The following is a 26,232-nucleotide window of genomic DNA, read 5'->3' on the forward strand; positions in this document are numbered from 1 at the left end:
AGTTGTGTAGATTTTATTGTTAATTTTAGGAAAAAATCATTTTTAGTATATTTCTATGTTTTTATTTTTCTAAGAAAAACTCGACAATTGGTAATCCTACCAATCCGAATTTTAATACTTTAATTTCTCGAGGTGAAAGTGTAGGGTAAATAATCACCAAACTATTAAGAATAATTGCTTCGGCAGTGCTTATGTGTGGCAACCCTGAAACACATGTTTTGAATTGTTAGTATTGTTGCGAAACTAAATTCAATCTACAAATATTTTGGATTCTTTGGTAAAAGACAAAAAGAAACCTTATTTAAAGTTAAGGTCTTAAGTTTAAATATTGCTTATATTTAAACGTGTTAAAAATTTCACTTGCATAATTTCTGCCGAAGAAGCAACAACGTTTCTATGTTTGCCCAGCGAACGTGTCTGACTTTTTCCAGTCGCAAATCGATTTTTGCCCAAGCCGTAACAGCTGTTCTACATCGACAGTACGCCTTCAAAACTAAATATTTATATTAATAAACATAATAAAACTTCTGCGTTGTTTGTGTTTGCCAGTAAGGGGAAGTTCTGTAGTAACCTTGTATTGGGACGAAGAACGATCGTAACAACATCCAAATCTAGAATGACATTGACGGAAGTATCGCCAAATCAGAAAATCAAAGTGGAGCAGATGGAGCCAATTTTGCGGTAAATATATACAATTCGATTGAAGCATAATAATTTAAAACTAATCTTTGCGTTTCTTGAACACAGCGTAAATAATATTGAAAAGTCACAACAGGATACGCGAGACTATCGGGGCTTGCAGTTGGAAAATGGTTTAAAAGTATTATTAATATCGGATCCAAGCACTGATGTATCAGCTGCTGCACTCTCTGTGCAGGTTGGGTAAGAGTTGAATTGTATATTTTAATTTAATATATTGCAAACGTACATATTTATTACAGACACATGTCCGATCCAGAGGATCTGCCTGGCCTGGCTCACTTCTGCGAACACATGCTCTTCTTGGGCACGGAGAAGTATCCGCATGAGAATGGGTATACCACGTACCTTTCGCAGAGCGGCGGCAGCAGCAATGCAGCCACGTATCCGCTTATGACGAAATATCATTTTCATGTGGCACCGGACAAGCTGGACGGTGCACTGGATCGTTTTGCGCAGTTCTTCATTGGCCCACTATTTACTCCCAGCGCAACGGAGCGGGAAATCAATGCGGTTTGTGTTTAATCAGTTTTGTAAATTGCAAATTCTAATTATTATACTCATTTGCAGGTTAATTCGGAGCATGAGAAGAATTTGTCCAGCGATTTGTGGCGCATTAAGCAAGTACATCGACATCTGGCCAAACCGGATCATGCGTATAGCAAATTTGGCAGTGGTAACAAGGCCACGCTCTCTGACATACCCAAGTCGAAGGGCATAGATGTGCGCGAGGAACTGTTAAAGTTTCACAAACAATGGTATTCTGCGAACATCATGTGCCTGTCGGTCATAGGAAAAGGTTGTTGCGGCAAATTCTTAAATACAATCTATTTTATTTTAAATATTACTAAATCTCTGCACAGAAACATTGGATCAATTGGAAACAATGGTGATCGAAAAATTCTCAGAAATAGAAAATAAGAATGTAAAGGTGCCGGAATGGCCCAGGCATCCGTATGGCGAGGAGCAGTACGGCCAGAAGTTAAAGATCGTGCCCATTAAGGATATACGCTCGCTAACAATAAGCTTTACGACCGACGATCTGACCCAGTACTACAAATCGGCGGTAAGTAATTGAAGTTATTTTAATGCCTATTCTAAAATAATATTGTAATATAATGCAGCCTGACAACTATTTAACGCATCTTATTGGACACGAAGGCAAGGGCAGCATATTATCTGAGCTGCGAAGGCTTGGCTGGTGCAATGAGTAAGTATATTAACTAACTATATAACTAGAGATTAACCTACTCACACTTGCATTTGCTTGCAGTCTTATGGCTGGTCATCAGAATACCCAGAATGGCTTTGGATTCTTCGAGATTGTGGTGGATCTAACGCAGGAGGGCTTGGCTCATGTAGATGACATTGTGAACATAGTATTTCAGTATTTGTGCATGCTGAGAAAGGAGGGACCTAAGAAATGGATATTTGATGAGTGTGTGAAATTAAACGAAATGCGGTTCCGTTTCAAGGAGAAGGAACAACCAGAGAATCTCGTCACCCATGCAGTATCATCCATGCAAATATTTCCACTAGAAGAGGTGCTAATTGCACCTTATATGAGCAACGAATGGCGTCCCGAATTAGTTTGCAATCTTTTGAACGAATTGGTGCCATCAAAGAGTCGCATTTCCTTGGTTAGCCAAAGCTTTGAGGATTCTACCGATATGACAGAGCCCTATTACAAAACAAAGTATGGCTTGGAGCGGATACCCCAGTGCACAATTGAGGTACATTGAGAGCTTCACAGCCAATTCAATATTTATTAATTTAATATCCATTTGCAGAGATGGGAGTGTTGCGATGTAAATGAGAATCTAAAGCTGTCACTGCCAAACAGTTTTATACCGAACAATTTCGATATTGCCGAAGTGCCCAGCGACGCACCAATACATCCCACAATTATAATGGATACGCCAATTCTGCGAGTGTGGCACAAGCAGGACAATCAATTTAATAAGCCCAAAGCTTGCATGACCTTCGACATGTCCAATCCGATTGCCTATTTGGATCCACTGAATTGTAATTTAAATCACATGATGGTAATGCTGCTGAAGGATCAACTGAACGAATATCTATATGACGCAGAGCTAGCCAGTCTCAAGCTAAACGTAACAACCAAACCAGGCGGCATTGATGTAAATATAAATTTTCCTATATTAGATTTCAATGCTAATCTGGTTTTCCTCTTTCAGTTTACTATACGTGGCTTCAACGACAAGCAGGTGGTATTGCTTGAAAAGCTCTTGGATCACCTGTTTAATTTTAGCATAGACGAAAAACGATTTGACATACTCAAGGAGGAATACATTAGATCTTTAAAGAATTTCAAGGCCGAACAACCCTATCAGCATTCCATTTATTATCTGGCACTGCTGCTCACGGAGAATGCCTGGGCGAATGTTGAGCTATTAGATGCTATGGAACGTGAGTTGTTATATATGAAAGCCGTGATTTGAGTATCATATAAAATGCATCCTCTATTCATTTTAGTTGTTTCCTATGATCGTGTGCTTAACTTTGCCAAAGAGTTCTTCCAGCGTTTGCACACTGAGTGCTTTATTTTCGGTAATGTGACCAAGCAGCAGGCAACGGATATTGCGGGTCGTGTCAATAAGCGATTAGAGGGAACAAATGCAACGAAATTGCCAATCTTGGCTAGACAGATGCTCAAAAAACGCGAATACAAATTATTGGCAGGTAAATTGAAATTAGAATACTAAAAATTTATAATTCTTAATTGATCTGGCTTTATTCAGGTGATAGTTATCTCTTTGAAAAGGAGAATGAATACCACAAGAGCTCCTGCACCCAGCTCTATATGCAGTGTGGCGCACAAACGGACCTGACCAATATTATGGTCAATCTGGTATCTCAAGTGCTGTCCGAGCCCTGCTACGATTGCCTGCGCACCAAGGAGCAATTGGGCTATATTGTCTTCAGTGGAGTGCGCAAAGTGAACGGCGCCAATGGTATTCGCATCATTGTGCAATCAGCGAAGCATCCGGCTTATGTGGAAGATCGCATCGAGAACTTTTTGCAGAACTATTTAGTAAGAGGAAAACCTATTGTAGAATGAGGGACAATTTGAAATAACTTTTTTTATTTAGCAAGTCATTGAGGACATGCCTCAAGATGAATTCGCGCGCCATAAGGAGGCATTGATTGTCAAGAAGCTGGAGAAGCCGAAGACAATATTCCAGCAATTTAGTCAGTTCTATGGAGAAATTGCTATGCAGACGTATCACTTTGAAAGGGAAGAGGCCGAGGTCGCAATTCTGCGCAAGATAACAAAAGCCGATTTTGTGGATTACTTTAAGGTGCGTGGCTAAAAATCTACAATTCGAAATGTATATCTAAATGACATTCTTGCATTTACAGAAATTTATAGCAAAGGATGGGCAAGAGCGTAGAGTCTTATCTGTCCACATTGTCTCGACACAAAAGGATGAGAACGCAACAACGACCGCCGAGGAGGAGGAAAGTGCGGCGGCCTGCACTCAACGTCATACCACAATTAACGATATTGTGGCATTCAAATCGTGCAAAGAATTGTATCCCATTGCGATGCCCTTCCTCGACATCAAGGCGAAGGGTGCCCGCAGCAAGCTTTAAGTTTGTAAACCCCACAATTTCTAGTTGGCTAATGGGATTTGGTTGCTTTGTTTAATGTTCATGCAAATTTAAACCTTTCACAAATATAAAATAATTTGTATGAGCAGCGAATTGTGCTTCACATAGTTGCTGCCCAAAATTGCGCTATTCGGTATGGAGAAACCCGAGTCGAGCTTGGTCAATTCCAGCGAACTGAGGTCCTGCGGACGTCGATGGCTACGCTGCTGATCCAACAGAGAAATTTTGTGTTTAAAGGCAACACGATCAGCCCACTTCAGCGGCTTCCATTGCCCGCCCATGTCCAGCATAATGTTGTTCTCCTTGCCCTTAACGCCGTGCTCGTAGGTTGGATAGGCCATGGCCAGTTGCAGATTGATCATATCCCGGTGCAAGTGCTGAAAGGTGCACTGCAGCTGGAGCGTCTTGCCTATGTTGAGTATATACTGAATTATCACACTACTATAATTACTATAAAGTTTACTTGTTATACTCGCCTCGGATGCTGAACATGGGACTCTTGACGGTTCTAGTGGACGCCTTGGCAATGTGTTCGGTTATATTTTCCAACTTCCAGTAGTAGGTGAATAACTGAAAGTCCTGATCGGCCAGCATGGTATTATTGAATCTATCAATTTCCTCCTCCCGTTCCGGCGCACCTTCCATCTGCTTAAGCTGTGGCTGCTTTTTCTCCAGGCTGGGCTTCAGCGTTATTTGCTCGAACTTAATTATTTTCATGCTTGAAGGCTTTATGAATGGAGCTGGCGTCGAGGGCGTGGTAGATGTGGACGGTGAGAGGGGCGTGGTGGGCGTGAAGGGGCCGATACCTCGATTTGGCTGCTCCAACATTGCAGTTAACTTTAGTAGCTGCTCCTTAACTTCACGCAATTCCTCAAACAATTTCTGTTCCAAATTGCGAAATGCCAAATTCATTTCATCTGAAAATGTTTCTTATATTAGATAAACAGATAATATTTAAATGTTCTGCATAACCAACCCGAGCCACAGACACCCTTTAATGTCTTGGTTGTGACCGCCTCGGCGGATGCCTTGACCTCGCCAGCATTGACAGTGCAAACGGCTCTTTGCACCTCGCTGGGCAACTTTATGTCCGTCTCCGTCTGCTTCTCCTTCTCCGTCTCCGTCTGCTGCTCACCTTCACTCACACTATTATTGACGATCTCGTCCAGAGCATATGACGAGACTAAAAGCACACAGATGCCAATGCACAACAGCCACCTTGGCATCTCCAGCTGGCAATGATGTAAGTGCTCCAAAGAATATCAATTCCCAACTGCGCCCGCTCTTTGGACGGCCTCCTTGACAACTGACGAACGAGCGGATTGAGCATCCGACTTGTGCAGAATGAAACGTTGACATTGTCGCGCACATAAAACACATATTTCTTGTTGTTTTCTTTTCATGTATTTTATGTCTTTATGTTTATAAATATGCGACTAGGGCGCGTGTCGTATGTGTATTTCGGGTGCGTACGATTACCTAAATATAGTCGCAATGCTTCAATTCAAATATGAATGAAAGACGCAGACGAATTCGTAATCCACATGGGAAATGTGTCACGGAAGGAGCTACAGAAAGAATTTCCAGAATGGATTAGGATGTTATTCATCAAATATTCAGTATGTCCATCATAGATCTCTATATGTAGATAATCTTCATGTTTATAAAAACAACTAAATTATTTAAATATTTTATTTAATTTATTAGTTAGACACTTATATACATCATATATATTTATATTATATGCATATCTAAGCTATCCCATTGAGAAGAAGGATAGCCGAAAGGCCATTTCGACCATATTTTGTGGCACCTCCGGACAGTGGCAGACGTAAACTTCCTTTGCTGGCGACTGGAATAGGCGTCCGACCACAACGAAACGCATGCTGGACTGATCCTTGGTTACCTCCAAGGTGATGCCATGCTCCTTAACCATGGTTATATCACTGCCAACGGATCTGTTGGCCGATTCCAGCAGCTGGCGTCGATGTTGCTTGGAGCGATCCAGCACCATGTGAATCATGTGACAAGCTCGGCGTATCTCACTCAGGTATGGAACAGTGTCTGGATTCGTTGTGAACGGACATAAGAGAACGCCATTGGTGAGGTCCACATAAACGTAATGCAGCACGGAGTTCTTCCAGCCGGCGGATATTTTCACTGGCAGCACATTGCTGATCTCCTTCCACAGGGATGTGGTTATTTGGCTTTGGCTCTCCGCATTCAGATTGAGGCCATAGTGTAGCGGATGCTGCTCCGCAAAATTCTCCCAGTCGGAACCGCTGTCCGAATCCTCGGCGGGTGTGAGGCGACGTCGCGACATCTCATCCTCGCTGGGCGTCAGACTGTGTATGGACGAGCCACCCAGGGATGAGCACAATTGCGCCTCCTCATCGTTGGCGGCGGAGCTGGAGTGTGAGGCGGATGTCTTCTGCTTGAGGAATGATTCCAGCTTGCTAGTGGCGTCTTTCTCCACGTCGGATTGCTCGATTTTCTGCTGATCCAGCACCTCGGGTCGCTTGTTCGAGATGGACCAGAACTTGGCCAATGACTCGATGCCGCACTGTATCAAATGATCCAACGTCTCCTGTATCTCCTCAATGTAGAACAGCGAAGGTGGCACCGCAGTGAACGCCTCCATTTCAGGGGTGTCCACATACATCTTAAGGATGACCGTGAGGATTAGATGACTGCGCGAGCAGACGGTCAGAAAGTAGCGACCCGTTGCATTGGCCAGCACAATCTCCTCCCAGACGTATAGCTCCCGCACGCGCACACTGGGCGCGGCTCCAATGAAGTCGAAGATGCCGCGACAGCGCAGGAAGAGCTCGACATTGAAGCGCACCTCGGCGGGCAGGAGGCTGGCCAGCAGGAAGCTATCGTAGTACAGGGCACAGCCATAGATGAAGAACTCCCGATGTGTGGTCAACGGCTCGTCGTTCCAGTTGCGATAGTCCATGGCCTCCATTTCGCTAAGGGCATCGAAGATGCGGAGTTGGGCCTCCTTGGGCAGCGGCAGGCTCTTCGACTGCTTCAGCAGCTGCTCGAAGTGCAGCTCGCCCCGTGGATTGGCCAGCAGGCGTGATCGCTGAATGCCACAAAAATGACGCAGGAACTGGCGCAGGCCGTTCGAGCTATCATTGGCTGTGGAAAAGTTCTCGAGAGTCAGACCCGGCAGCGAGAAGCGAATATACCCGATCAGCTCATCCGATCTCAGGCTGCATTCCGTGGCGCTGTACAATTGGGCTGCATAGGCGAACAGCACCAGGAAGCCATTCAGGCGGCGATAGTTGACATGGTAGGGCACCTGGTCGACCAGCAGACGGGATGTCAGCGGCTCCGTCTGCAGCTCGTTGAGCACGGAGCAGAGCGTGAGGAAGCTGCCGCGCGCCTTGTACAGGAAGTTCGTCAGCGCCGACTCCGGGTAGTAGTAGAGCGAATCCTTGTGCTGATCATGCTGATAGCACTCCGGTGGCAGCAGCAGCAGGCCAAAGGGCGTCAGCGACTCCGACACGGTCATGGCAGGCGGCAGCAGCTGATCGAACTGCTCCGCGAACATGGCAAAGCTAGTCAATTTGTGCATCTGTGGAATCTGATTGCACTGAGCCGCTGCGTCATCCGATGCAGCAGCTGGAGCAGCACTGCTGGCACCTTGAAAGCCCAGGCACACCTGTGTGGGCTCCAGGAACTGCTGCAGTAGCTCATCCACATTGCTGGCATAAATCTCGATGCCATTCAACGACTTGAACCAATCGCCCCGTTTTATATTATGCTGCATGGCGCTGATATCGTGCACGAAGCTGTCCACCATTAGGCACTCGGGCTGGTCGGGAAAGGGCAGCACTCGAAAGCCGAGTATAGACTCCACGGCTGTGGAGCGCCGTCCAAAGCGGAAACGATCCGTTGCCGTTATAACCAGCTCCAATTGCTTCAGATTGTCGGCGTCTGCGTGTGAATTCTTGATGTCTGCGAATCGGAACCCGTTGTTCGCCTCGTTCTCTGCCTCTACCTGCGCCTGCTGCCCCCCGCTGCCATGATTGTTGTTGTTGTTGTTGTTGTTGCTGTGGTTGCCATTGTGCTTGCCCTGCTGGCCTCTATTCTGCTGCTGTCGCCGCGTAGTTTTCTTACCCAGGCGCAGCGAGCGACGCAGCGGCTCACCGCGTCGCTCAGTTGGATTTGGCTTGGGATTGGGCACATATTCAGCATAGAAGAGACTGCCGTCTTCGGCCACGTATTCCTCCCAGTTAACCAAATCGCTGCCGTCACTGAAAGAGCTGTTGAGCGACGAGCTGGATGTTGAGTAGGTTTCCGAGGCGTCCAGGCCAAGACGCCTGTCCGAGCTGAACGACAAGCCCTGCGATTTTCGCATCTCTCGCAGATCGCTATCGCAAATGTGTAAATAATAAAGAAATGCAAAAGAAATACAACTAGATTTCTGATGCGCTTCGATCTGCCTGGGTACTGCAGCCAACACCAACTAAACTAACTCAGCTCAATCTGTAACTCAGCCCATTGGCTCACATCGAGTCAAAAACCGGTTTACGGTCTGCATAGTTAGGAGTTTGCTCAGAGTTTTCTCACGCTCTTTCAAATTCCAGCGTTCTAAGCTCTCTCTCTCTCTGTCCATCTCTTGAGACCGAAGTCGTAGGTCAAAATAAATGAAATTTTATTGTTACTTCACACGAAATTTCATTTCATTCCGAATTCAGTATACCTCATTCCCTATTGTCTCCAAGTCAATTAAAATGTGAAACTCTCTCAATAATAAATTCTCCATTTCAAATTTTATACTAAGGCAATTAAACATATTTAGATTAAGACCGACTCTTTACAGACATTTGTAAAACTTTATTATTCATTTCTACATTTAATATGCATTAACTAAGTTTTATTTGCAATATCGATCAGCTTTCATTTTGCTGCGCCTGTCGAGCAGAGTTTCGTGTAGCAGTCCTTGGGCCTTGGCTTCCTCAAGCTCCTTTACATCGTTCTTGCTAATGCGCATCTTCTTGTCTTGGAACTTTTGAAACTTTTTGCTAGAAGAGAGTATATACGTTAGCATATTTATATATATGTTGATATCAATAAACAAAACACTTACACATAGTTCTTCTCAACTTCGCTTAGATCGCCTTTTTCCTCCTTTGGCTGGTCGTCCACAACAACATCTCTTGCTGCATTTGTGCGCACTCGGCAAATTTCTTGCGGACCCACTTTTTTATGCAAGGCCACACAAGCATCGTCCTCTGGGTCAATGGACATGAAGTGTCCCGTTTCTGACAACAAGGCCATTTGCTTGTTCTAAATATAAGAGAACAAAAAATCAATATATATTATTTTTTAGCTTGTCTGTGCTTACCTCGAAGACAGGCTCCCACTGCTCCATGCTACCAACTGCTTCTGAACGGCCAGTTACCATTCCGTCCTTTTCAATTTTCAGATATTTCCCGTAGCCCGACTTAAAGGAGACCTTGCGGTCGTTAATTGGAAATGCGGTAAATATTTCTTCTGGATCAGGACCTTCACCTGGATTGTGTGGCGCGCCTAAAGTAAATAAACTATTCATATTGATAATTTATTAGGTTACCTTTTGGTTAATAACAAAAACACCTACCCATTGTCTAGGGCTTTCAGATAGCAACGATCGCCAAATTCAATGGCCACTGATCCAACGATGTTGGCGGTTGTTGTTGCTGTCCACCACCCAGCATGTTGAATAGTATCCTCATCTGCAACTGTTTTGCTACGTTTGGGTGCATCTTCATCCTTGTGTTCCTTTTCCTTCTTCCGCTTCTTACTTTTCCTATAAACAAACTCAATTTTAAAACTTGAATACGCTAATTTTTTTGGAATATACTTACTTGTGTTTTTCTCCTTTCAAAACTAACTTTTTTATACGCACTTGATCATAATCAGACATTATGTACTGTCAGCTTTAGATTATTAACAATATTTTGTTTAATAATTTTTAGTACCCACTTCTTTCCTGGCAGCTGCTCTGTTTACAAAAGTGAAATGCAAGGCAGCATTGATTCAATATCACAAGTTTCGATTTAAAAATGTATCGATACTATCGATGATGGGCATTTTTTTTATTTACCGAACTTTACCCGTTTGACCATCACCCGCGTAAATTCAATTTGTATTTATAAGTAAACCCCGAAATATTTTTTGTGGTACTTTGAATGCATTTAATATATAATACATACATATTTTATTACATAAATTTTATAATATATTGGGGGTCGCATACAATTTAAAGCAGTAAGCTCTAATATAAATAAATCAAACATAATAACAAAAATATAACGTATAAATTAAAACATAATCACGCTTAATACAACAAGCTTATGTGTAAGCATTTCATATTATTATGGAAAAAGGAAGAATGCTGCAGTCAAGATATTTTTACGTATGGAGAATCTACACCCAAAGTTCAAGTAATACAAACTAAATGTTGTCTTTTTATTGAACATTTCATCTCAAGTGTTCAATAGTCAATGTTTGTTCCAGATCTATATTATGTTTGTAATATATCATTATTGAGTGTAGAGTATCGCTATAAATACTGAAATCGGAATGAGATCGTTACATATACCCCTCCAGGGATAAGTGTTGCCATTGGCCCTGTAAATAATTTTACAAATTTAAAAATGCTTTAAAGATATTCAACATGTTCATATGTACCGCGATTCCTAGACTCCAACCAGCTCCAGCTGGATTCTCATTAGTTATTCCACATCGTCGGCATATGACGCCATTTAGGGAAATCGCCCACACTTCCTTGCCGACGGACACGGAACGAAAGCCGCAGTGGGTCTCTGTGTGCGGCGGAACATTGGCAGAGTTTGGGAGAAATTGCCAATGTGAACCCTCCGGGAATGTGCGCGTTACTTCCTTACGCACTGCTAAACGCTGTTGGTTGTCCAATGCCCAGATGCCGGCACGACCTACGCTAATGACTTTGAAGGTAACGCCAGACGGTGCTTCGACCTGCTGCCAGGCGTCACCACAAGGGTTCACCTTGCTGATGCCATATCTGAAGAAGATCATGCCATTGCGAGCAACTGCCCAGACCTGTCCAGTGGGTCCCACACTAATCCCTACCAGCGGCTGATCGCTTACAATATGCTCCCAGGTATCTCCGCGAGGATTTAGTGTGGAAACGCCATGACGGATCAAGACATCGCCATTCGAGGCGACGGCCCATGCAGCAACAGGCATATCCTCTACGTTCAGTGCACTGTCCACATCACTGTCCAGGACCTGTAGTGAGGCATCTAGTATTTTGGAATGACTTAGCTCCTGCCAAGGGCCACTGCTGGTGAGTCGACATTTCTTCATCCAACGCCGTCGGCGCACGCAATCCGTTAGCTTCTTTTGTGCATGATAGGTGGCTGGAAAATCGATTGCATACTGCCAGCCTTCCTTGTCCGCTCCGCCGGGTATATTGTAGTCGATGGCCCAATCGGATATCCATTCGCAGTGTGTGGACAGCAGCTTGGTGTGCTCCTTACTACGTTTCTGTCGCCCAGTCGCATCGCTCCACATGTGTCGATCCGTGGGCAGGCTCTTGGCAGTGAAGCCACTGATGGGATTCCAGCGCTGATTCTCATACACGTAGTAGGTGTGCGTGTCAATCATTGCGTTTATCTTGCCCGACCCTTCCAGCCCCTTCAGGAACATGCCGCCCCAGCCGCCGTTGTACGCCCAAGCGGTATTATCGCAGGATATGCCCCAGACGACATCCACTCCACTGTTATACACTCGCTTCACATGGCCGCCTATCTGCCGCCAGTGCAATTGCTGCATAGATAAAATCACCGACGGCGAACGATAGATGACACTAAATAGCTTCACTCGCCCACTGACATAGAGACAGGTAACCGCCGCCGGATCCGTGCGGTATTTGTAATCGGCATAGAGTTCATTGTTCACAACAATCTGATATTGATTTTGAAGAGCCCTATAAAAATGTTAACAATCGGGTATTTAAATGATAAGTGTGCCAGACTGATAAGTGTTGAAGCTCACCTGATTTTCACAGTGAAGCTCGCACCAGGCGCAAAGACCATGCGATCATTGCGTACTTCATCCAGCCACTCGGAATCAATCATAGAGTTGAGTACGGTGGTGCGCTCATTGAAGCGCGGATTCAAATGCATCGCTATGACACGATATTTCTCCACACGATGGGAGAGCGCTTTAATACTAGAATGACACTGTAAATCAAAGCGAATCTGATCGGCATCGTCATAGACACAGCCCGCAATTTCCAGCTCGCTGCCACAGGGCATGCTAGGGAGGAGGGGAAAGTCAGCAATTTGATAAATATGATGCGCATATTACGTATATCACATATACTCTTACCCATTATATAGCGTATTGTAGTAGGGTGTCTCGCACGTAGACACATCCATGCGCTCCACGTAGTGAGCCTGTCCATTGCTGTTCTTTTCTAGCTGTTGTGCCTTCATGTTGGCTGCATCAAAGACAAATACATCGCCCAGATCGCTGGTCAGCCAAATCGCATTGCTGGCCGGCTTGCCCACTAGCATATTGATTTGACTGCACACCGAGGACAGGTGGGATAGCCAATCCTCCATATCAGCATCACCGGCGAATTGCAATTTGACTGGGCTGCAATTGATAGGCAGATGCATTGCGTGTATGGCCAATCGTGGTGCACCCGGCTCGCTGCAGCATTGCACGCACGTAATATCGGAGAGTGCGAATTGTATTTTGGTTGCTGAGCCGTCGGGACTGAGCACTGTGAAGGTGCCGGAGTCATTCTCTGTGCTGTCACCTCCATTGCCGCTCACCCATTCCAGCTCAATGGTGCAATCGTCGTAGTCGCCACCTGGATGATGATAGCGTGCGTCCGCCGTTTTAATCCAAGACGTTAGCTCGACTGCCTTCTCGTAGTGGGTTTCCTGCTGCAGCTTGGCCACGCTCTGTTGGCGCTGTTTGAGTTTCTCGAGTATGTCAATGCGCCAATTGGGATTCACTTCGGCCTTGCCATCGTTATGGTGCTCGTTGAACCAGTTGGGTATATTGTTAGTATCTATGGTGACGGCGCCAGTGGTCACACAGCTCCACATCACAGCGCACTCGGTCCAGAACTGCGAGCCATTGTGGTCATCGTCTTCGCCGAGGAATGCATCAGAGCCATGCGCTGATTCCGATTCGAAGACAGCTGAGTCACTTTCCGGATGCGCCTCGGTGCCCACAACGGATCCAACACTGCGCACCGGTGACCAGGCCCGTGGATTCTTAAGCTGCGTTTCAAACTTTCCGCTTATCTCAGCCACATCAGCGGCCGGCGCACTGGAAGCGTGCGATAAGGGCTCACGCAAGGCAGTCGCCCGATGTTTCTGGCGCTCGTTGAGATTGAGGCTGCCAATGGTGGGCGGCGAATCAGCGCTCAGCTTCCAGCGGTCATTCTTCAAACGGTTGTTCAGACCATTATTCGAGGAGGCGTTGCTGTGCGTGGTGACAGTCTCAATGACTGCGCACGTTTCCACAACGCCCTTTTCCTTCTCTTTGGAATAGAGATTGGAAAAGCTTTGATGCTTGGAGCCGGGCGTTGAGCTGCTGCCACCACTTTTGCGTGAGACTATGGACAAGGAACTGGAGGAACGACTGATTTGCATGGGGCACTGAATTTTCAGCCATTTCTTGCCGGTGGGATCAGCGGCGGTAACGCCGGATCGGTAGTATATAGCACGATCTGCAGCGCCAATTGCAAACACCTGTTGAGAGGGGCATATGATTAGAATGTTAAAATGACAGATTGAATGGCCTTAAACATACCTGATCATTTGGTGCCACTGAGATCATGGACAGATTGCCAACCATTTCTACCCAGCCTCTGCCTATGGCAGCATCCTCACTTATGCCAGCCGCCTCACCTTTGATTCCACGTCGAAACCAGGCATGGTGATCGTTTGTTATGCACCAGACCGCATCGGTTCCCACCGAGATCTGCACAATGCGCAGGCCACGTGGCGTATCTGTCTGTGAACTGGTGGCCACCGGCGATTTCACGTCCAGCCACGCATCGCCCGAAAGATTATCCCGTGTTATGCCCGTGCGCACAATGACGCGCCCATTGTAGAGCACAGCCCAAACCAGACCCGTGGGACCTACGCTAATCTGGGCCAGTTCACTGCCGACGGGCGTGTTGATGGCGGTCCAGCGTAGACCCTCTGGCGCAAAGGTAGTGACGCCAGTCCGGAACATTGCGCGGCCATGCGCCGTTATGGCCCACACACAAAGCGTGCCGGCTGGAGCATTTGGCACGTGTGTGCCGCCTATGGCCACATCAATGAAGGGCTCCTGCGTAGGATCCTTGTGCAGGGGTGCGACAGCACACCAGCTGTTCAGAGCAGCATAGCGGCGAAAGCGTATCCACTTGCGTCGGCGCACATACGAGTTCCATGACTTTTTTGCCGAGTATGAAGCTGGAAAATCCAAGGCGTACATCCATCCATCTTCAGGCAGCTGTTGTCCGTCCAATTCCAGGTCCAGATGCCAATCACCATCCCACTGCCAGGCCATGGAGGGTAAGCGAATCTTGTCCACGCTCCTTTCAACACTGCCATCAGCGTTGGAGTATTTATAACGATCGGTGGGCAGCAGCGTTTTGGAGAACCCCTCAATGGGCAGCCAGCGCTCGTTCTCGTAAGACTCCTCCTTTACCCGTATTGGCACATCAAGTCCGTGCACATGAACGTACACTTGTCGATCGCCGCCAATAGCCCACATATAATTGGGGACTGCGCTGATTTTCTTGAACTCCAGACCGAGATATGGGAACTCGCGCCATCCACTTGAGCTGGTGGACAGCGTATGCACGCGCCCCTCGCTACTGGTAGCGAACAGTAGACTGCTCGGCATTGCTGTTTGCGTTATTAACTAAACTTCTTTAGTTGCATTCGCCCTTTTTGTTCCATAGTGGCACGCTTTTACGAAAAAAATTGATTTTCCGTTCAAGTGTAGTCACTGTTCACCGATAAACTACTCTTTAGGTTACTCAAAGTGCAGTTCTGTTACTTAGAATGTTAATAAAAGCTCTGTTGTGACATCACATTTTCAGTTTGAGTGCTGTTATCCAATTTTGAAATTTGGCGGCCAGCTTAGCAGTGGTCCGGCTAGCGGTCAAAGTGCCCAAAATTATGTATTCTGTAATAACTTCCAATAGTTCGCACCATACAAATTATCAATCTTTTATCTAATTCATTTAAAAGAAAAAACTATGACTAAGAGAGGACTGAGCTGTTAAATCAATTAAACCGGCCTGTTAAGTTAACAGTGATTTACAGATGTCAAAAACAGAATATTTATCGGAACCAGTCGCTGCTATTATTTCTTAAAACACGATCTAAGTGTGATTGATAAATTAAAAATTTTTTTGAATAGAAAATACTATTTGATATATTTATGAATAGTCGCATTTCTTTTAAGTAAAACACAAATAAGAAAGAAAGAAAAACGAAGAGTCAGTTCACCTCCGGTTAAAGCAGCTCTGCCCTAGGTTTACATTTTCATTGTATGAGAGTTGAGCGCGTAAACAATATACGATACGAATATTGTTCGAAAAAGAGTAAGTGAAAAATATATCGGAAAATTGTCAAATATATAATATATGCCTTTATAGTGTTTCAACTGCTGCGTCAGCATCCTTCTTGGTCAATCTTCATCATTGCCACCGGCACAATTGCTGCCTCTGAGGTGATATGGCTCGCATATAAATCGATCTGCAAGTGGATCCGATGGCGAAAGGCTCAGGTGCATGAGGTGCTTATGTTCAATGAACTGGGCTTCGAATGCATGCAAGAGCATCGCAAGTCCAGCGAAAACGGCCGTTTATATTATTGTCAAAATAAGCATTGCGCTCAGGCCAACATCGACCGCATTATCGAACAGCTGAACAAGGCCAAATACAGCATTGATCTGGCCATGTATTCCGTCTACTCCGTTGAGATGACACGCGCTTTGAAAAACGCCTTGCTCCGCAAGGTTGTTGTTCGTATAATTGTCACTCTACAACGCGGAGATAAAACCAATTACCTTCTGGTCGATCTAATTCACCATGGCGCCCATCTGCGCAACCAGAATTCCAATTATTTTATGCATCATAAGTTCTGTGTGATCGATGGGCAAGAGCGAGTGAATTACCTTTGGAGTCTCAAGAAACGCAATTACGGACCAGAGACTACGTACAGCGTCCTAATCAATGGCTCCCTCAACTGGACGGATACCGGCATCGGCGTCAACTGGGAAAATGTAGTCATCACATCTCATCCAAAAATGACCAATGTCTTCCAATCAGAATTCGATCGTATGTGGAAGGTGTTTTCAACTAATACTAGAAAATAGAGGCACTATTACCGTTAGTGCTATCACTCAATCGTAGTGTATTGAATGCAGCGACTCATGAATGCGGACTCATCCGCGTGTCGAATCAGCTGTTAGGAGAAGTCGACTGGTTGCAGGTTGTCAAATAGAAGAATTATGGGTTGTCGAAAAAATCCAAAAAATATTAATTGTGGAGTCCATGTTTAAATTGGAGCTCATGTACTATATTAAGATATATGTGATCGCCATTGTATAGTATACAATGTATGTATACCTATAATATGCATGACAGCTTTAATTATGTTTTAAGAAAACCGCATCAAATCGATAGTGCTGCCAGACCTGTTAAGCACTTTTAAATATATTTGTTTGACATGTTTGGGCTGTTGATTACATATAAAACAATAATAGTTTACCCAAAATAAAGTCTTTACATGTTATAAATAAAGTGATTATGTTTTCAGCACTTTCTAAATAGTAAGTGAGCGTTTTTTTTTCTTAGTTATCTGGCAACTACATTAGATTGACATGTCAACGAAAATGCGTTGCTAATAAAGTTTCTAAAAATTAACCTTCAATTAGTAATCCCTATACGATTTCGTAGCAACCTCTTAACGTCCTTTAGAAGAGACAAGTTTCAAGCGTTGTCAATAGCAACAAAAAAATTTCCATTTCCGTTCTTGGATTTTGACCGCGAACCGTCAAAACCTCATATAAATATGGATAGCATAGAAGCTCAATTTGTTCGTGATACAATTGCTAAGAATAAGGTAGCAATATTTAGCAAAACTACTTGTCCCTATTGCACAATGGCTAAAGAGGTAAAAACTACAAGCGAAGAACTTCAAATATGTGCTATTATATTAATATATGTGTTATTTCACAGCCATTTCGCAAGTTGAAGGTTGATGCAATGATAGTGGAGCTCGATGGACGTAAAGATGGCAATGCTATTCAATCTGTACTGGGCGAGATGACAGGCGCTCGGACGGTTAGTTAATAACAAAAAATACTATTTACATTATCCTAATGGTAAAATGTATTCGTTGCAGGTGCCTCGAGTGTTTATCAATGGTAAATTTGTGGGTGGCGGCACCGACATAAAGCGCATGTACGAATTGGGAACGCTGCAAAAATATTTCGAATAATGATTTAATTTAACTGTTTCATTTTATTTTAAATAAAAATCGTAGTGCAAATGATGAACATCAACTGAGTAATTGATTTTTAGGCTTGACAAATTAAGCGTTTACATTTCATTGGAATGTATCGATAGGGCATATCTGTAATCGACTTGCAAATCGATTTATCGACACAATACGGTAAATAGACAATTATTACGACCAACAGGTATTTAAGTTGTCACTCATGTAATTTAATAATAAACAACAAGATGGCCGATTTAGTGCGTGGCGAGGCCTCCGAATCGGATGAGGAAGTGGATAAGCATAAGGCATTTACAACTGACAAATAAATAGAGCATCGAGTCTCATAAACCAAATCTTTGCAGATATACGCAGCGGAAGTGTCTGGCGAGGCAACCGAGGAAGAAGACGATGACATCTATGAGCAGCCAAGCACACCTAGTGCAACTGCCTCAATATACCGTAATAATTTGCTGCAGCGCAAATTGAGTATGTGCAATATATTCTCTATGGTATTCGACTCGATTCATGTCTTATTCACTCTAATTTAGTTGAGAACAACATTGAAATTTGTAAGGCGCTGACCATGCTCACACGCAACTTTGTTGTGACTGCTTCCAAGCAGCTACTGACCACCGATCAAATGCTCATCAAGTCGCAGCTGTCCCTACAATCGGCTCACACAGCGCTGCAGCAGGCACAACGAAACACCGCACAGTTACAGAACCGAGTTGCATCGGCGTTGACGAGTAGCTTTTTGCCCGTCATTCACATAAAGGAGAGAGGCAATTGAGACGGGATGAAAGCACATACGTTTATACAATCCTTATAAATAAACGAACAAAATAGGCTAATCTTCTGTGTCCGAATTGGGCGCATACACCTGACTATTAGGCGACGGCTCACGCGGTACGTAGGTATTTTGAAAACATCGAGAGAAGATGGTGCGCACCCTAAGGCCGCGCTCGCGTTCCGGAGATTGAGGTATGCTCTCATCCTCCTCGTTATTGTCTTCCGGCAATAGTGTGGGCGGCGCATCCTCTGTATTGAAGAAGCACACTTCAGTGCTGCTCGGTCGAGGTATCTGGCTGGCCTCCACAGCATCTGACACGGCCAGCAACATTGCCTCCTCTTCGGCCTCTTCATCAACTAAATCCATAGTGTCACCGTCGGCTAGCATGCGAGCCGGTTGCACTGAAGCTACCTCTGATGGCACTTCGGTGCGACGATCGCGGAATTGAAACAGCGACGTATCGAGCTCCGAGAGAGTCGTATCCTCAGCCAATCGTCGCTTTTGCTGAATCTCTGGACCCGGCGTGCTGCTCTTTCGTTTTTGAGATGCATTTGTTGTATTACACACAGTAATGTCGCGCGGACGATAATCTTCCGAGAAACTAACATCTTCGGGCGACAGAGTTGATAGGATGAGTAAGCACTCAATATCGCGGTGTTTCTTAATTTTCACGAAAAATGGACTGCCAGCGTCATCGAACTCCAGCGTCATTGCCGCATTCAATGCCTCAGCAAAGAGCAGAAAGGCGCGAAATTCCTTAATGCAAAATGTAATAACTGATCCCTCGGCCACCTGATAGTGCTCAAATTCGCTATGCTTCAGTTTCAGCTGCGATCGCATAAACTTATCATTTACACGAGCACCCTCGATGTAGTTCTTAGCTGACAGACTGTCTGGCGTGGCCTCCAGCGTAAGTTCCTCTTCAGAAGAATTGAAGCTATTCGAAATTTCCATAAACAGCTTGTGATCACCGCGAATGCTACAAAATACAAATAAAATGAATTTACTATGTACAATAAAATGATACATCATTAGCTACCTATTGGGACTTTGATCAGTTGGCACACTCGACGTAATATTCAATTCATCCACAATTGCAATCAGTGCCTGCTTTGTGGTCTCCAGCTTGCAGCGTAGATTGACTTGTAGTTTGGTCTTATTACCCACAATGCTCAGTTCGCAGTATTCGACCTAAAATAGAAAGCAAAATTAACAATAGTAAATATTAAAAGCCTGCACGGACTCACCTGCTTCATATTGCGAAAGACGCCGAGGCATGGCTTCATAGCTATTTTACAAAAGCAGTCGCCGCTGGGTGGTAGCTGGAATGTATCAAACATACAGCGACTAAAGCTAATGCTAGCCACAGCCGATTGCGTAGGATTGATGGAGCGCATTTTGAGTCCATGGACATCAGCTTCTATGAACAGCTCTTTGCCAATTTTGGACAACGATTGTATGGCCTTAGCAATGACTAGCAAAACATTTGATTAATATTTGTAAAATAAAGTAAATATATATATTATTTACCACGCGCATTGCCTCCCTCCAGAGTGCATTTCATAATTTCCGAAATTGCACTTTCGGCGCGCTTTAGTTTATAAACAAAGACGCTGGATCAGCTGATAAAACTAATCGGATGGCAGCCTCTAAATAACAACATTTGGCCACTCTAGAGTAGCTCTTTCATAATAGTTCATTTTATTTAGTAAACTGTGTTGGTGTATTTAATAAAAACGGTATCTGAATATGAACTAAGCTCATTATTATTATTTTTTTTTTTAATAAAGCAAATAGAATAAATGACTGTTAATTGTTCATATAACTATCCAATAATCCATCGAGTTATTGATAATTTATGCAAAGAGAACTACTCTTGGAACTGGTTCAGTTTAGCTTCATATTGAGCCACACATTCGTAGCAAGGTGGTAACGCTTGTCCGGCCGGTAAAACGCCACATCAGTTTTTCGCCTTAAATTTAATTAAGACTTCGGTAGAAAATAAAAGTTAAAGTGAATTAATTTAACAGCGTGTACTTATTAAGTCCGCAAGCTTTTATAATAAGTGCGACATGTTCACGTAATAGAAGAGCTCACAGATATATTCACAGCTGAAAATGTTACGTTTTGTGTGTGTATTGCTGCTGGCAACTGCGACGTTCACACTGCTGTCGCCAGCTGGTGTTTCGGTGGGGGCTGCTGAGTCCAGTCAAAGTTATCCAATTACCACTCTCATTAATGCCAAATGGACACAAACGCCACTGTATTTAGAAATTGCCGAGTATTTGGCGGACGAGCAGGCAGGTCTCTTCTGGGACTATGTGCAGGCTGTAACGGCATTGGACACGGCGCTCAACGATTATGGTGGGTGTTGAATGTGGATTCGTGTTGGGATAGTAATATTAATGGAATTATCCCTTGCAGATACGGAGTCGCAACAGTACAATGCTGCCTTGCAGTTGGTGCGCTCGCATGTGAGTGCCCCACAACTGCCACTCCTTAAGCTGGTCGTCGCGATGCACAGTTTGACGCCGCGCATCCAGACGCACTTCCAATTGGCTGACGAGCTTCGCACAGCTGGAGCCTGTGAGGGCAGCATCTTCGCACAGGTGGGCACAGAGCTCGCCTGCAGCTACACGGAGCTAGAGCAAAAACTGAAATTGCCAGTTGCCAAAAGCAGTCTGGATGCTGATGTGGTCAGCTACAGCTTCGATCATGTGTATCCTGGCAGTGAGAATAACACCCGTACTGTGGTGCTCTATGCTGATTTGGGCACTGCCGCATTTCGACCATACCACAAGCTGCTAGAAGCCGCTGCAAATACAGGAAAAGTGCGATACCTGCTGCGGCATCACGTGGGCAAGCGAAGTGATCGGCCTGTACGTTTATCCGGCTACGGTGTGGAATTGCATTTGAAATCCACAGAGTACAAGAGTCAGGACGATGCGCCTAAGCCGGAGGCTGGCACTGGCAATGGTGACACATCAGAGGAATTAAACGAAACTGATGTGCAGGGCTTTGATTTCAAGCTACTCAAAAACAAGCATCCCACGCTTAAGCGTGCACTGGACCAGTTACGCCAACGCTTGCTCCAGGGCAACGATGAGATTGCTCAACTCAAAGCCTGGGAATTCCAGGACTTAGGACTACAGGCGGCCGCATCCATAGCCGAGATACAAGGCGACGAGGCGCTACAGATACTCCAGTATACGGCACACAATTTCCCCATGTTGGCGAGGACATTGCTCGCCCACAAAGTCTCTGATGAGCTACGCGCAGAGGTGAAGCACAATTCCGAATCGCTGGGACGCAGCCTGAATGTGTCGCCGCCTGATGGAGCTTTGTTCATAAACGGATTGTTCTTTGATGCGGACACAATGGATCTGTACACCGTGGTGGACACGTTGCGCTCGGAGATGCGTGTGCTGCAGAGTCTCCATGGCAACAATGTGCACGGCCACTTAGCTAGCGCATTGCTAGCTCTGGACTTGAACAGTGCCAACAAAAAGGAGTTTGCCATTGATATCAGAGATACTGCAGTGCTGTGGATCAATGACATCGAACAGGATGCCCAGTACAGACGCTGGCCGCCATCCGTGATGGATTTGCTGCGTCCCACATTCCCAGGCATGTTGCGCAACATACGGAAAAATGTCTTTAACCTGGTTCTCGTTGTGGATCCACTGCAGCCTGAAGCGCGCAGTGTCATTAAGTTAGCCGAATCCTTTGTAATACACCAAGCGCCCATACGTCTAGGCTTGGTCTTCGATGACCGGGCCATGGAGGAAAGCACTGCTGCCGATTATGTGGCCATTGCTTGTGCCTTCAACTATGTAAGTCAGCAAAAGGACGCACGCGCCGCCCTTAGCTTCCTCACGGACATCTATGCGACAGTGGGCGAGACAGCTGTCGTTACCAAGCAGCACATCATCAAGCAGCTATCAAAGGAGTTCAGCTCACTGAGCAGCAGCAAGGCCAATGAGTTGCTTGGCGAGGACTCCGATTACGACTATGGACGACAGCTCGCTGCAGAGTTTGTGCAGCGCCTGGGCTTCGGTGCAGTGCGTCAGCCGCAAGCGCTGCTCAATGGCGCCCCCATGCCTAGCAATATCATCAGTGCTGACAGCGACTTCGAGGAGGCCATTTTCACGGAAATCATGAGCCAGACTACGGTGCTGCAGAAGGCCGTATATCGAGGCGAGCTGACCGATGCGGATGAGGTAATCAATTACCTGATGAATCAGCCGCATGTGATGCCCCGTCTCAATCAACGCATCCTCAACCAGGAGGATGCCAAGTACTTGGACATTAATGGTGTGCCCTCCAAGCAGTTGGGCAATGTTGCAGCGCTCAACAAGCTCTCGAATCGCGATATGACTGCCACACTAATGGCCAATCTGAAATACTTCGGTGGCAAGAAGAGCTCGGAGCGTATTGGTAGCGCCTCATTGCAGTTCCTAACGCTCTGGGTGTTTGCAGATCTGGAGACTGATGAAGGTCGCACATTGCTAACCCATGCGCTGGATTATGTGCGTAGCGGTGAGAGCGTACGATTGGCATTCATTCCCAACACAGAGGGCAGTAGCGATAAACGAAGTCTGAATCATTTGGCCTGGGCGGCTATGCACTCGATGGAGCCAGCCAAGGCAACGGATCAGGTGTTCAAATGGCTTCGGGGGAAGAAACAGCGCATAGACGATATACCCAAGCAGCTGGAAGACGTCCTGGGCAGCGCGGAATTGCATCTGAAGATGCTGCGCGTGTATGCACAACGTGTGCTGGGACTATCCAAGTCACAGCGTCTAGTCATTGGAAATGGTCGGCTCTACGGGCCGCTCAGCTCCGACGAAATCTTCGATAGCGCCGACTTTGCGCTGTTGGCTCGCTACAGCGCCTTGCAGTACGGCGACAAGGTGCGCGACGTGCTCAAGGCATCGGCCAGCGATGTGAACAGCGATTTCAGCAGCGACACGCTGCTCAAGCTATACGCGAGCCTGCTGCCCCGACAAACCAAGACGCGCTTTAAGCTGCCCAGTGATCTGAAAACGGATCATTCTGTGGTGAAGCTGCCGGCGAAGGATGCCAAGCTGCCCCATTTTGATATCGTTGCTGTGCTGGATCCCGCCTCAAGAGCGGCACAGAAACTCAGCCCGATCCTAATACTGCTCCGGCAAACGCTCAACTGTCAGCTGCATCTGTATCTGACGCCTGTGGCTCAGCACAGCGATATGCCTGTCAAGAATTTCTATCGCTATGTGATCGAATCTGAGGTGCAGTTCGAGATGAATGGCGCACGCGCCGAAGGTCCGCTGGCTAAGTTCAGCGGGCTCCCCGCCAATCCGCTGCTGACACAACAGCTGCAAGTGCCCGAGAATTGGCTGGTGGAGGCGGTGCGCGCTGTCTACGATTTGGATAACATTAAGCTGCGCGACATTGGCGGACCCGTGCATAGTGAATTCGGTCTGGAGTATCTTCTACTGGAGGGCCATTGCTTTGATGCGGCCAGCGGAGCACCGCCACGTGGCTTGCAATTGGTGCTGGGCACCAAGTCACAGCCCACACTGGTGGACACCATTGTGATGGCCAATCTGGGCTACTTCCAGCTGAAGGCGAATCCTGGCGCCTGGACGTTGCGCCTGCGCGAAGGCAAATCCGCAGACATCTATGCCATTAGCCATGCGGAGGGACCCAACACGCTGCATCAACCAGAAACGGGCGTGGTGCAGGTGCTGATTACCTCATTGCGCTCCCACGTTACCAAGTTGCGCGTGTCCAAGCGGCCAGGCATGCAGCACGCGGAGCTGCTTGCGGATGACTCAGCGCCAGCGCAGTCTGGCATTTGGAATAGCATTGCGAACAGTTTTGGTGGTAGCAGCGGCACAGCTGGCGCAGATGAGGATGTGGAGACCATTAATATCTTCTCCGTGGCCTCGGGGCATTTGTATGAGCGCCTGCTGCGCATCATGATGGTGTCACTGCTGAAGCACACCAAGTCCCCGGTGAAATTCTGGTTCCTCAAGAACTATTTGTCGCCACAATTTACGGACTTCCTGCCTCACATGGCCAAGGAGTATAATTTCCAGTATGAGCTCGTGCAGTACAAGTGGCCACGTTGGCTGCACCAGCAGACGGAGAAGCAGCGCACCATCTGGGGCTATAAGATCCTCTTCCTGGACGTGCTCTTTCCACTCAATGTGCGCAAGATTATCTTTGTGGACGCGGATGCGATTGTGCGCGCGGACATTAAGGAGCTGTACGACATGGATTTGGGTGGTGCCCCCTATGCGTATACGCCGTTCTGCGATTCGCGCAAGGAAATGGAAGGTTTCCGATTCTGGAAGCAGGGCTACTGGCGCAGTCATCTGATGGGCAGGCGCTATCATATTTCAGCCTTGTACGTGGTGGACTTGAAGCGATTCCGCAAGATTGCGGCGGGCGATCGATTGCGTGGACAGTATCAGGCGCTCAGTCAGGATCCGAATAGCTTGTCGAATCTGGATCAGGATTTGCCCAACAATATGATACATCAGGTGGCCATCAAATCGCTGCCCGATGAGTGGCTGTGGTGTCAGACCTGGTGCAGCGATAGTTCATTCAAGAACGCCAAGGTCATCGATTTGTGCAACAATCCGCAGACCAAGGAGGCCAAACTTACAGCCGCTCAGCGCATTGTGCCCGAGTGGAAGGATTACGATGCAGAGCTGAAAGCCCTGATGGCACGCATCGAGGACCATGAGAATCACAATATCAGTGGCAACAGGGAAAGTGTGGATGAGGACGAGGATGAGCATGTGGTCATCATTACTGAACCGCCGCCACCCGACCATGTCCATGGCGAGCTGTGATCGCATTCATACATTTGTTTAGTAAATATAAGCCTAATGTCCTTTATACTTGATAAATACGAAATTAGCTAAGCTTTAAAATCTAGCAGGCATAAAAAAGAAAACCGAAAAACGGAACAGCTTCAAGTCTGAGAAGTTTTTGCATTCCATTCGCCATGATTTGAATTCAGCTGTAATAAATATGATAATTGAAATAACTGAATGCAAACTCTGTAATTTGTTTAATTTAATAAAATCCTCGAACTTTTTCAAAGAAAATGCCGCATATGGAGCCTTTTAAATTTTACGCAATTGTCCAACATTGGTCGTCTTACATCTGGCAACGCCATCTCCCATTGGTTTGAATGAAAGAGCGCGCAGTTAGATTGTTTTTGTTTTGAGTTTATTTTTAAATTATAATTTGAATTCATTGCATAAATTCGCGTATTCATTTTGTTTTCCTACGTAAAGAAAATATTTATATATTATCATAAGGTTTTTGGTTTATGTTTAGACCATATAGTATTTAGACATTTTTCGAATTTCTTGTATCCAACTTGGGGATTCTCTATTAATTGTAAGGCAGACAGTGCAGTCCAATTAGTGATTTTCATTTAGTTTGCTGCTGAGTTTGTTTCTTTAGAAATGGCGCTGATTTAAGATTTTAGACTTGAGTTAGAAATTACGTTTTGATTTTACTTATTCTTTGTTCCTAAAAGCGTGTATGTTAAGTTACCTAACGTACTATTATTATTTCACTTTTCTTTTCATTATT

At 45.7% G+C, this 26,232-nt stretch overlaps 10 protein-coding genes across 13 annotated transcripts; 5 read left to right on the forward strand and 5 right to left on the reverse strand.

Moving 5' to 3' along the window:
* Positions 1-189: 189 nt before the first annotated feature.
* On the forward strand, positions 190-4,428 carry LOC6582716 (insulin-degrading enzyme). Of its 4 annotated transcripts, XM_044010311.1 has the most exons (15): positions 191-275; positions 376-479; positions 550-681; positions 748-882; positions 942-1,212; positions 1,270-1,498; positions 1,563-1,765; positions 1,824-1,909; positions 1,973-2,432; positions 2,490-2,840; positions 2,898-3,129; positions 3,196-3,402; positions 3,462-3,754; positions 3,813-4,022; positions 4,084-4,428. In XM_044010311.1, exons 2-15 carry the CDS (start codon positions 397-399, stop codon positions 4,315-4,317), a joined length of 3,126 nt encoding a protein of 1,041 aa, XP_043866246.1. In that variant the 5' UTR covers positions 191-275; positions 376-396; the 3' UTR covers positions 4,318-4,428. The 4 variants fall into 4 exon arrangements, with proteins under 4 accessions (XP_002008408.2, XP_043866246.1, XP_043866247.1 ...); XM_002008372.4 differs by having other exon boundaries at positions 190-479; XM_044010313.1 differs by lacking the exon at positions 376-479 and having other exon boundaries at positions 198-277.
* Positions 4,395-5,561, reverse strand: LOC6582717. Its single transcript, XM_002008373.4, has 3 exons — positions 5,312-5,561; positions 4,812-5,252; positions 4,395-4,744 (listed from the first exon to the last, which is right to left on the reverse strand). Exons 1-3 carry the CDS (start codon positions 5,559-5,561, stop codon positions 4,395-4,397), a joined length of 1,041 nt encoding a protein of 346 aa, XP_002008409.1.
* A 456-nt stretch (positions 5,562-6,017) lies between these two features.
* On the reverse strand, positions 6,018-8,950 carry LOC6582718 (protein inturned). The gene has a single exon (XM_002008374.3). It carries the CDS (start codon positions 8,702-8,704, stop codon positions 6,092-6,094), a length of 2,613 nt encoding a protein of 870 aa, XP_002008410.1. The 5' UTR covers positions 8,705-8,950; the 3' UTR covers positions 6,018-6,091.
* Positions 8,951-9,149: 199 nt separating this feature from the next.
* Positions 9,150-10,357, reverse strand: LOC6582719 (protein FRG1 homolog). The gene is made up of 5 exons (XM_002008375.4): positions 10,197-10,357; positions 9,950-10,138; positions 9,695-9,893; positions 9,437-9,636; positions 9,150-9,371 (listed from the first exon to the last, which is right to left on the reverse strand). The coding sequence occupies exons 1-5, from the start codon at positions 10,253-10,255 to the stop codon at positions 9,224-9,226; spliced, it is 795 nt and encodes a 264-aa protein (XP_002008411.1). The 5' UTR covers positions 10,256-10,357; the 3' UTR covers positions 9,150-9,223.
* Positions 10,358-10,525: 168 nt separating this feature from the next.
* Positions 10,526-15,490, reverse strand: LOC6582720 (tectonin beta-propeller repeat-containing protein). Its single transcript, XM_002008376.4, has 5 exons — positions 14,149-15,490; positions 12,706-14,087; positions 12,370-12,633; positions 11,023-12,301; positions 10,526-10,962 (listed from the first exon to the last, which is right to left on the reverse strand). Exons 1-5 carry the CDS (start codon positions 15,232-15,234, stop codon positions 10,924-10,926), a joined length of 4,050 nt encoding a protein of 1,349 aa, XP_002008412.1. The 5' UTR covers positions 15,235-15,490; the 3' UTR covers positions 10,526-10,923.
* A 133-nt stretch (positions 15,491-15,623) lies between these two features.
* Positions 15,624-17,176, forward strand: LOC6582721 (mitochondrial cardiolipin hydrolase). Its single transcript, XM_002008377.4, has 2 exons — positions 15,624-15,940; positions 15,995-17,176. The coding sequence occupies exons 1-2, from the start codon at positions 15,889-15,891 to the stop codon at positions 16,714-16,716; spliced, it is 774 nt and encodes a 257-aa protein (XP_002008413.3). The 5' UTR covers positions 15,624-15,888; the 3' UTR covers positions 16,717-17,176.
* A 46-nt stretch (positions 17,177-17,222) lies between these two features.
* Positions 17,223-17,907, forward strand: LOC6582722 (glutaredoxin; the record flags this gene model as incomplete). Its single annotated transcript, XM_002008378.3, has 3 exons — positions 17,223-17,516; positions 17,582-17,686; positions 17,748-17,907. Coding segments are annotated over 3 exons (495 nt in total), but the record flags the coding sequence as incomplete, so codon positions are not given.
* An 88-nt stretch (positions 17,908-17,995) lies between these two features.
* On the forward strand, positions 17,996-18,694 carry LOC6582723 (biogenesis of lysosome-related organelles complex 1 subunit 3). The gene is made up of 3 exons (XM_002008379.4): positions 17,996-18,148; positions 18,206-18,329; positions 18,392-18,694. The coding sequence occupies exons 1-3, from the start codon at positions 18,089-18,091 to the stop codon at positions 18,631-18,633; spliced, it is 426 nt and encodes a 141-aa protein (XP_002008415.2). The 5' UTR covers positions 17,996-18,088; the 3' UTR covers positions 18,634-18,694.
* Positions 18,630-20,292, reverse strand: LOC6582724 (cell cycle checkpoint control protein RAD9A). Its single transcript, XM_002008380.4, has 4 exons — positions 20,164-20,292; positions 19,881-20,107; positions 19,673-19,824; positions 18,630-19,612 (listed from the first exon to the last, which is right to left on the reverse strand). Exons 1-4 carry the CDS (start codon positions 20,195-20,197, stop codon positions 18,691-18,693), a joined length of 1,335 nt encoding a protein of 444 aa, XP_002008416.1. The 5' UTR covers positions 20,198-20,292; the 3' UTR covers positions 18,630-18,690.
* Positions 20,293-20,542: 250 nt separating this feature from the next.
* On the forward strand, positions 20,543-25,680 carry LOC6582725 (UDP-glucose:glycoprotein glucosyltransferase). Its single transcript, XM_002008381.4, has 2 exons — positions 20,543-20,997; positions 21,058-25,680. Exons 1-2 carry the CDS (start codon positions 20,751-20,753, stop codon positions 25,476-25,478), a joined length of 4,668 nt encoding a protein of 1,555 aa, XP_002008417.1. The 5' UTR covers positions 20,543-20,750; the 3' UTR covers positions 25,479-25,680.
* The last annotated feature ends 552 nt before the right edge of the window (positions 25,681-26,232 follow it).

The sequence above is a fragment of the Drosophila mojavensis genome, unplaced genomic scaffold, assembly GCF_018153725.1.
Source record: "Drosophila mojavensis isolate 15081-1352.22 unplaced genomic scaffold, ASM1815372v1 contig_74, whole genome shotgun sequence".
Taxonomy (NCBI): Eukaryota; Metazoa; Arthropoda; class Insecta; order Diptera; family Drosophilidae; genus Drosophila; species Drosophila mojavensis.

Excerpts from the sequence above, each read along its gene's own strand:
- LOC6582721 (XM_002008377.4), top strand. The coding sequence starts at position 15,889 with ATGAGAGTTGAGCGCGTAAACAATATACGATACGAATATTGTTCGAAA. Across the intron at positions 15,941-15,994 it reads CGAATATTGTTCGAAAAAGA|TGTTTCAACTGCTGCGTCAG; the intron begins GTAAGTGAAAAA and ends ATGCCTTTATAG.
- LOC6582717 (XM_002008373.4), bottom strand. The coding sequence starts at position 5,561 with ATGCCAAGGTGGCTGTTGTGCATTGGCATCTGTGTGCTTTTAGTCTCG. Across the intron at positions 5,253-5,311 it reads AAAGGGTGTCTGTGGCTCGG|ATGAAATGAATTTGGCATTT; the intron begins GTTGGTTATGCA and ends AAACATTTTCAG. Across the intron at positions 4,745-4,811 it reads TCCCATGTTCAGCATCCGAG|GCAAGACGCTCCAGCTGCAG; the intron begins GCGAGTATAACA and ends TACTCAACATAG.
- LOC6582719 (XM_002008375.4), bottom strand. The coding sequence starts at position 10,255 with ATGTCTGATTATGATCAAGTGCGTATAAAAAAGTTAGTTTTGAAAGGA. Across the intron at positions 9,894-9,949 it reads CTGAAAGCCCTAGACAATGG|TTTATTTACTTTAGGCGCGC; the intron begins GTAGGTGTTTTT and ends CAATATGAATAG. Across the intron at positions 9,372-9,436 it reads GAAGTTGAGAAGAACTATGT|CAAAAAGTTTCAAAAGTTCC; the intron begins GTAAGTGTTTTG and ends ACTCTCTTCTAG.
- LOC6582725 (XM_002008381.4), top strand. The coding sequence starts at position 20,751 with ATGTTACGTTTTGTGTGTGTATTGCTGCTGGCAACTGCGACGTTCACA. Across the intron at positions 20,998-21,057 it reads CACGGCGCTCAACGATTATG|ATACGGAGTCGCAACAGTAC; the intron begins GTGGGTGTTGAA and ends TATCCCTTGCAG.
- LOC6582718 (XM_002008374.3), bottom strand. The coding sequence starts at position 8,704 with ATGCGAAAATCGCAGGGCTTGTCGTTCAGCTCGGACAGGCGTCTTGGC.
- LOC6582716 (XM_002008372.4), top strand. The coding sequence starts at position 397 with ATGTTTGCCCAGCGAACGTGTCTGACTTTTTCCAGTCGCAAATCGATT. Across the intron at positions 1,910-1,972 it reads AGGCTTGGCTGGTGCAATGA|TCTTATGGCTGGTCATCAGA; the intron begins GTAAGTATATTA and ends ATTTGCTTGCAG. Across the intron at positions 3,130-3,195 it reads GCTATTAGATGCTATGGAAC|TTGTTTCCTATGATCGTGTG; the intron begins GTGAGTTGTTAT and ends TATTCATTTTAG.
- LOC6582724 (XM_002008380.4), bottom strand. The coding sequence starts at position 20,197 with ATGAAATGCACTCTGGAGGGAGGCAATGCGCGTG. Across the intron at positions 19,825-19,880 it reads TCTTTCGCAATATGAAGCAG|GTCGAATACTGCGAACTGAG; the intron begins GTGAGTCCGTGC and ends TTTCTATTTTAG. Across the intron at positions 19,613-19,672 it reads ACTGATCAAAGTCCCAATAG|CATTCGCGGTGATCACAAGC; the intron begins GTAGCTAATGAT and ends TGTATTTTGTAG.
- LOC6582723 (XM_002008379.4), top strand. The coding sequence starts at position 18,089 with ATGGCCGATTTAGTGCGTGGCGAGGCCTCCGAATCGGATGAGGAAGTG. Across the intron at positions 18,149-18,205 it reads AGGAAGTGGATAAGCATAAG|ATATACGCAGCGGAAGTGTC; the intron begins GCATTTACAACT and ends AAATCTTTGCAG. Across the intron at positions 18,330-18,391 it reads TTTGCTGCAGCGCAAATTGA|TTGAGAACAACATTGAAATT; the intron begins GTATGTGCAATA and ends ACTCTAATTTAG.
- LOC6582720 (XM_002008376.4), bottom strand. The coding sequence starts at position 15,234 with ATGCCGAGCAGTCTACTGTTCGCTACCAGTAGCGAGGGGCGCGTGCAT. Across the intron at positions 12,302-12,369 it reads AGCTTCACTGTGAAAATCAG|GGCTCTTCAAAATCAATATC; the intron begins GTGAGCTTCAAC and ends ACATTTTTATAG. Across the intron at positions 10,963-11,022 it reads GTTGGAGTCTAGGAATCGCG|GGCCAATGGCAACACTTATC; the intron begins GTACATATGAAC and ends AATTATTTACAG.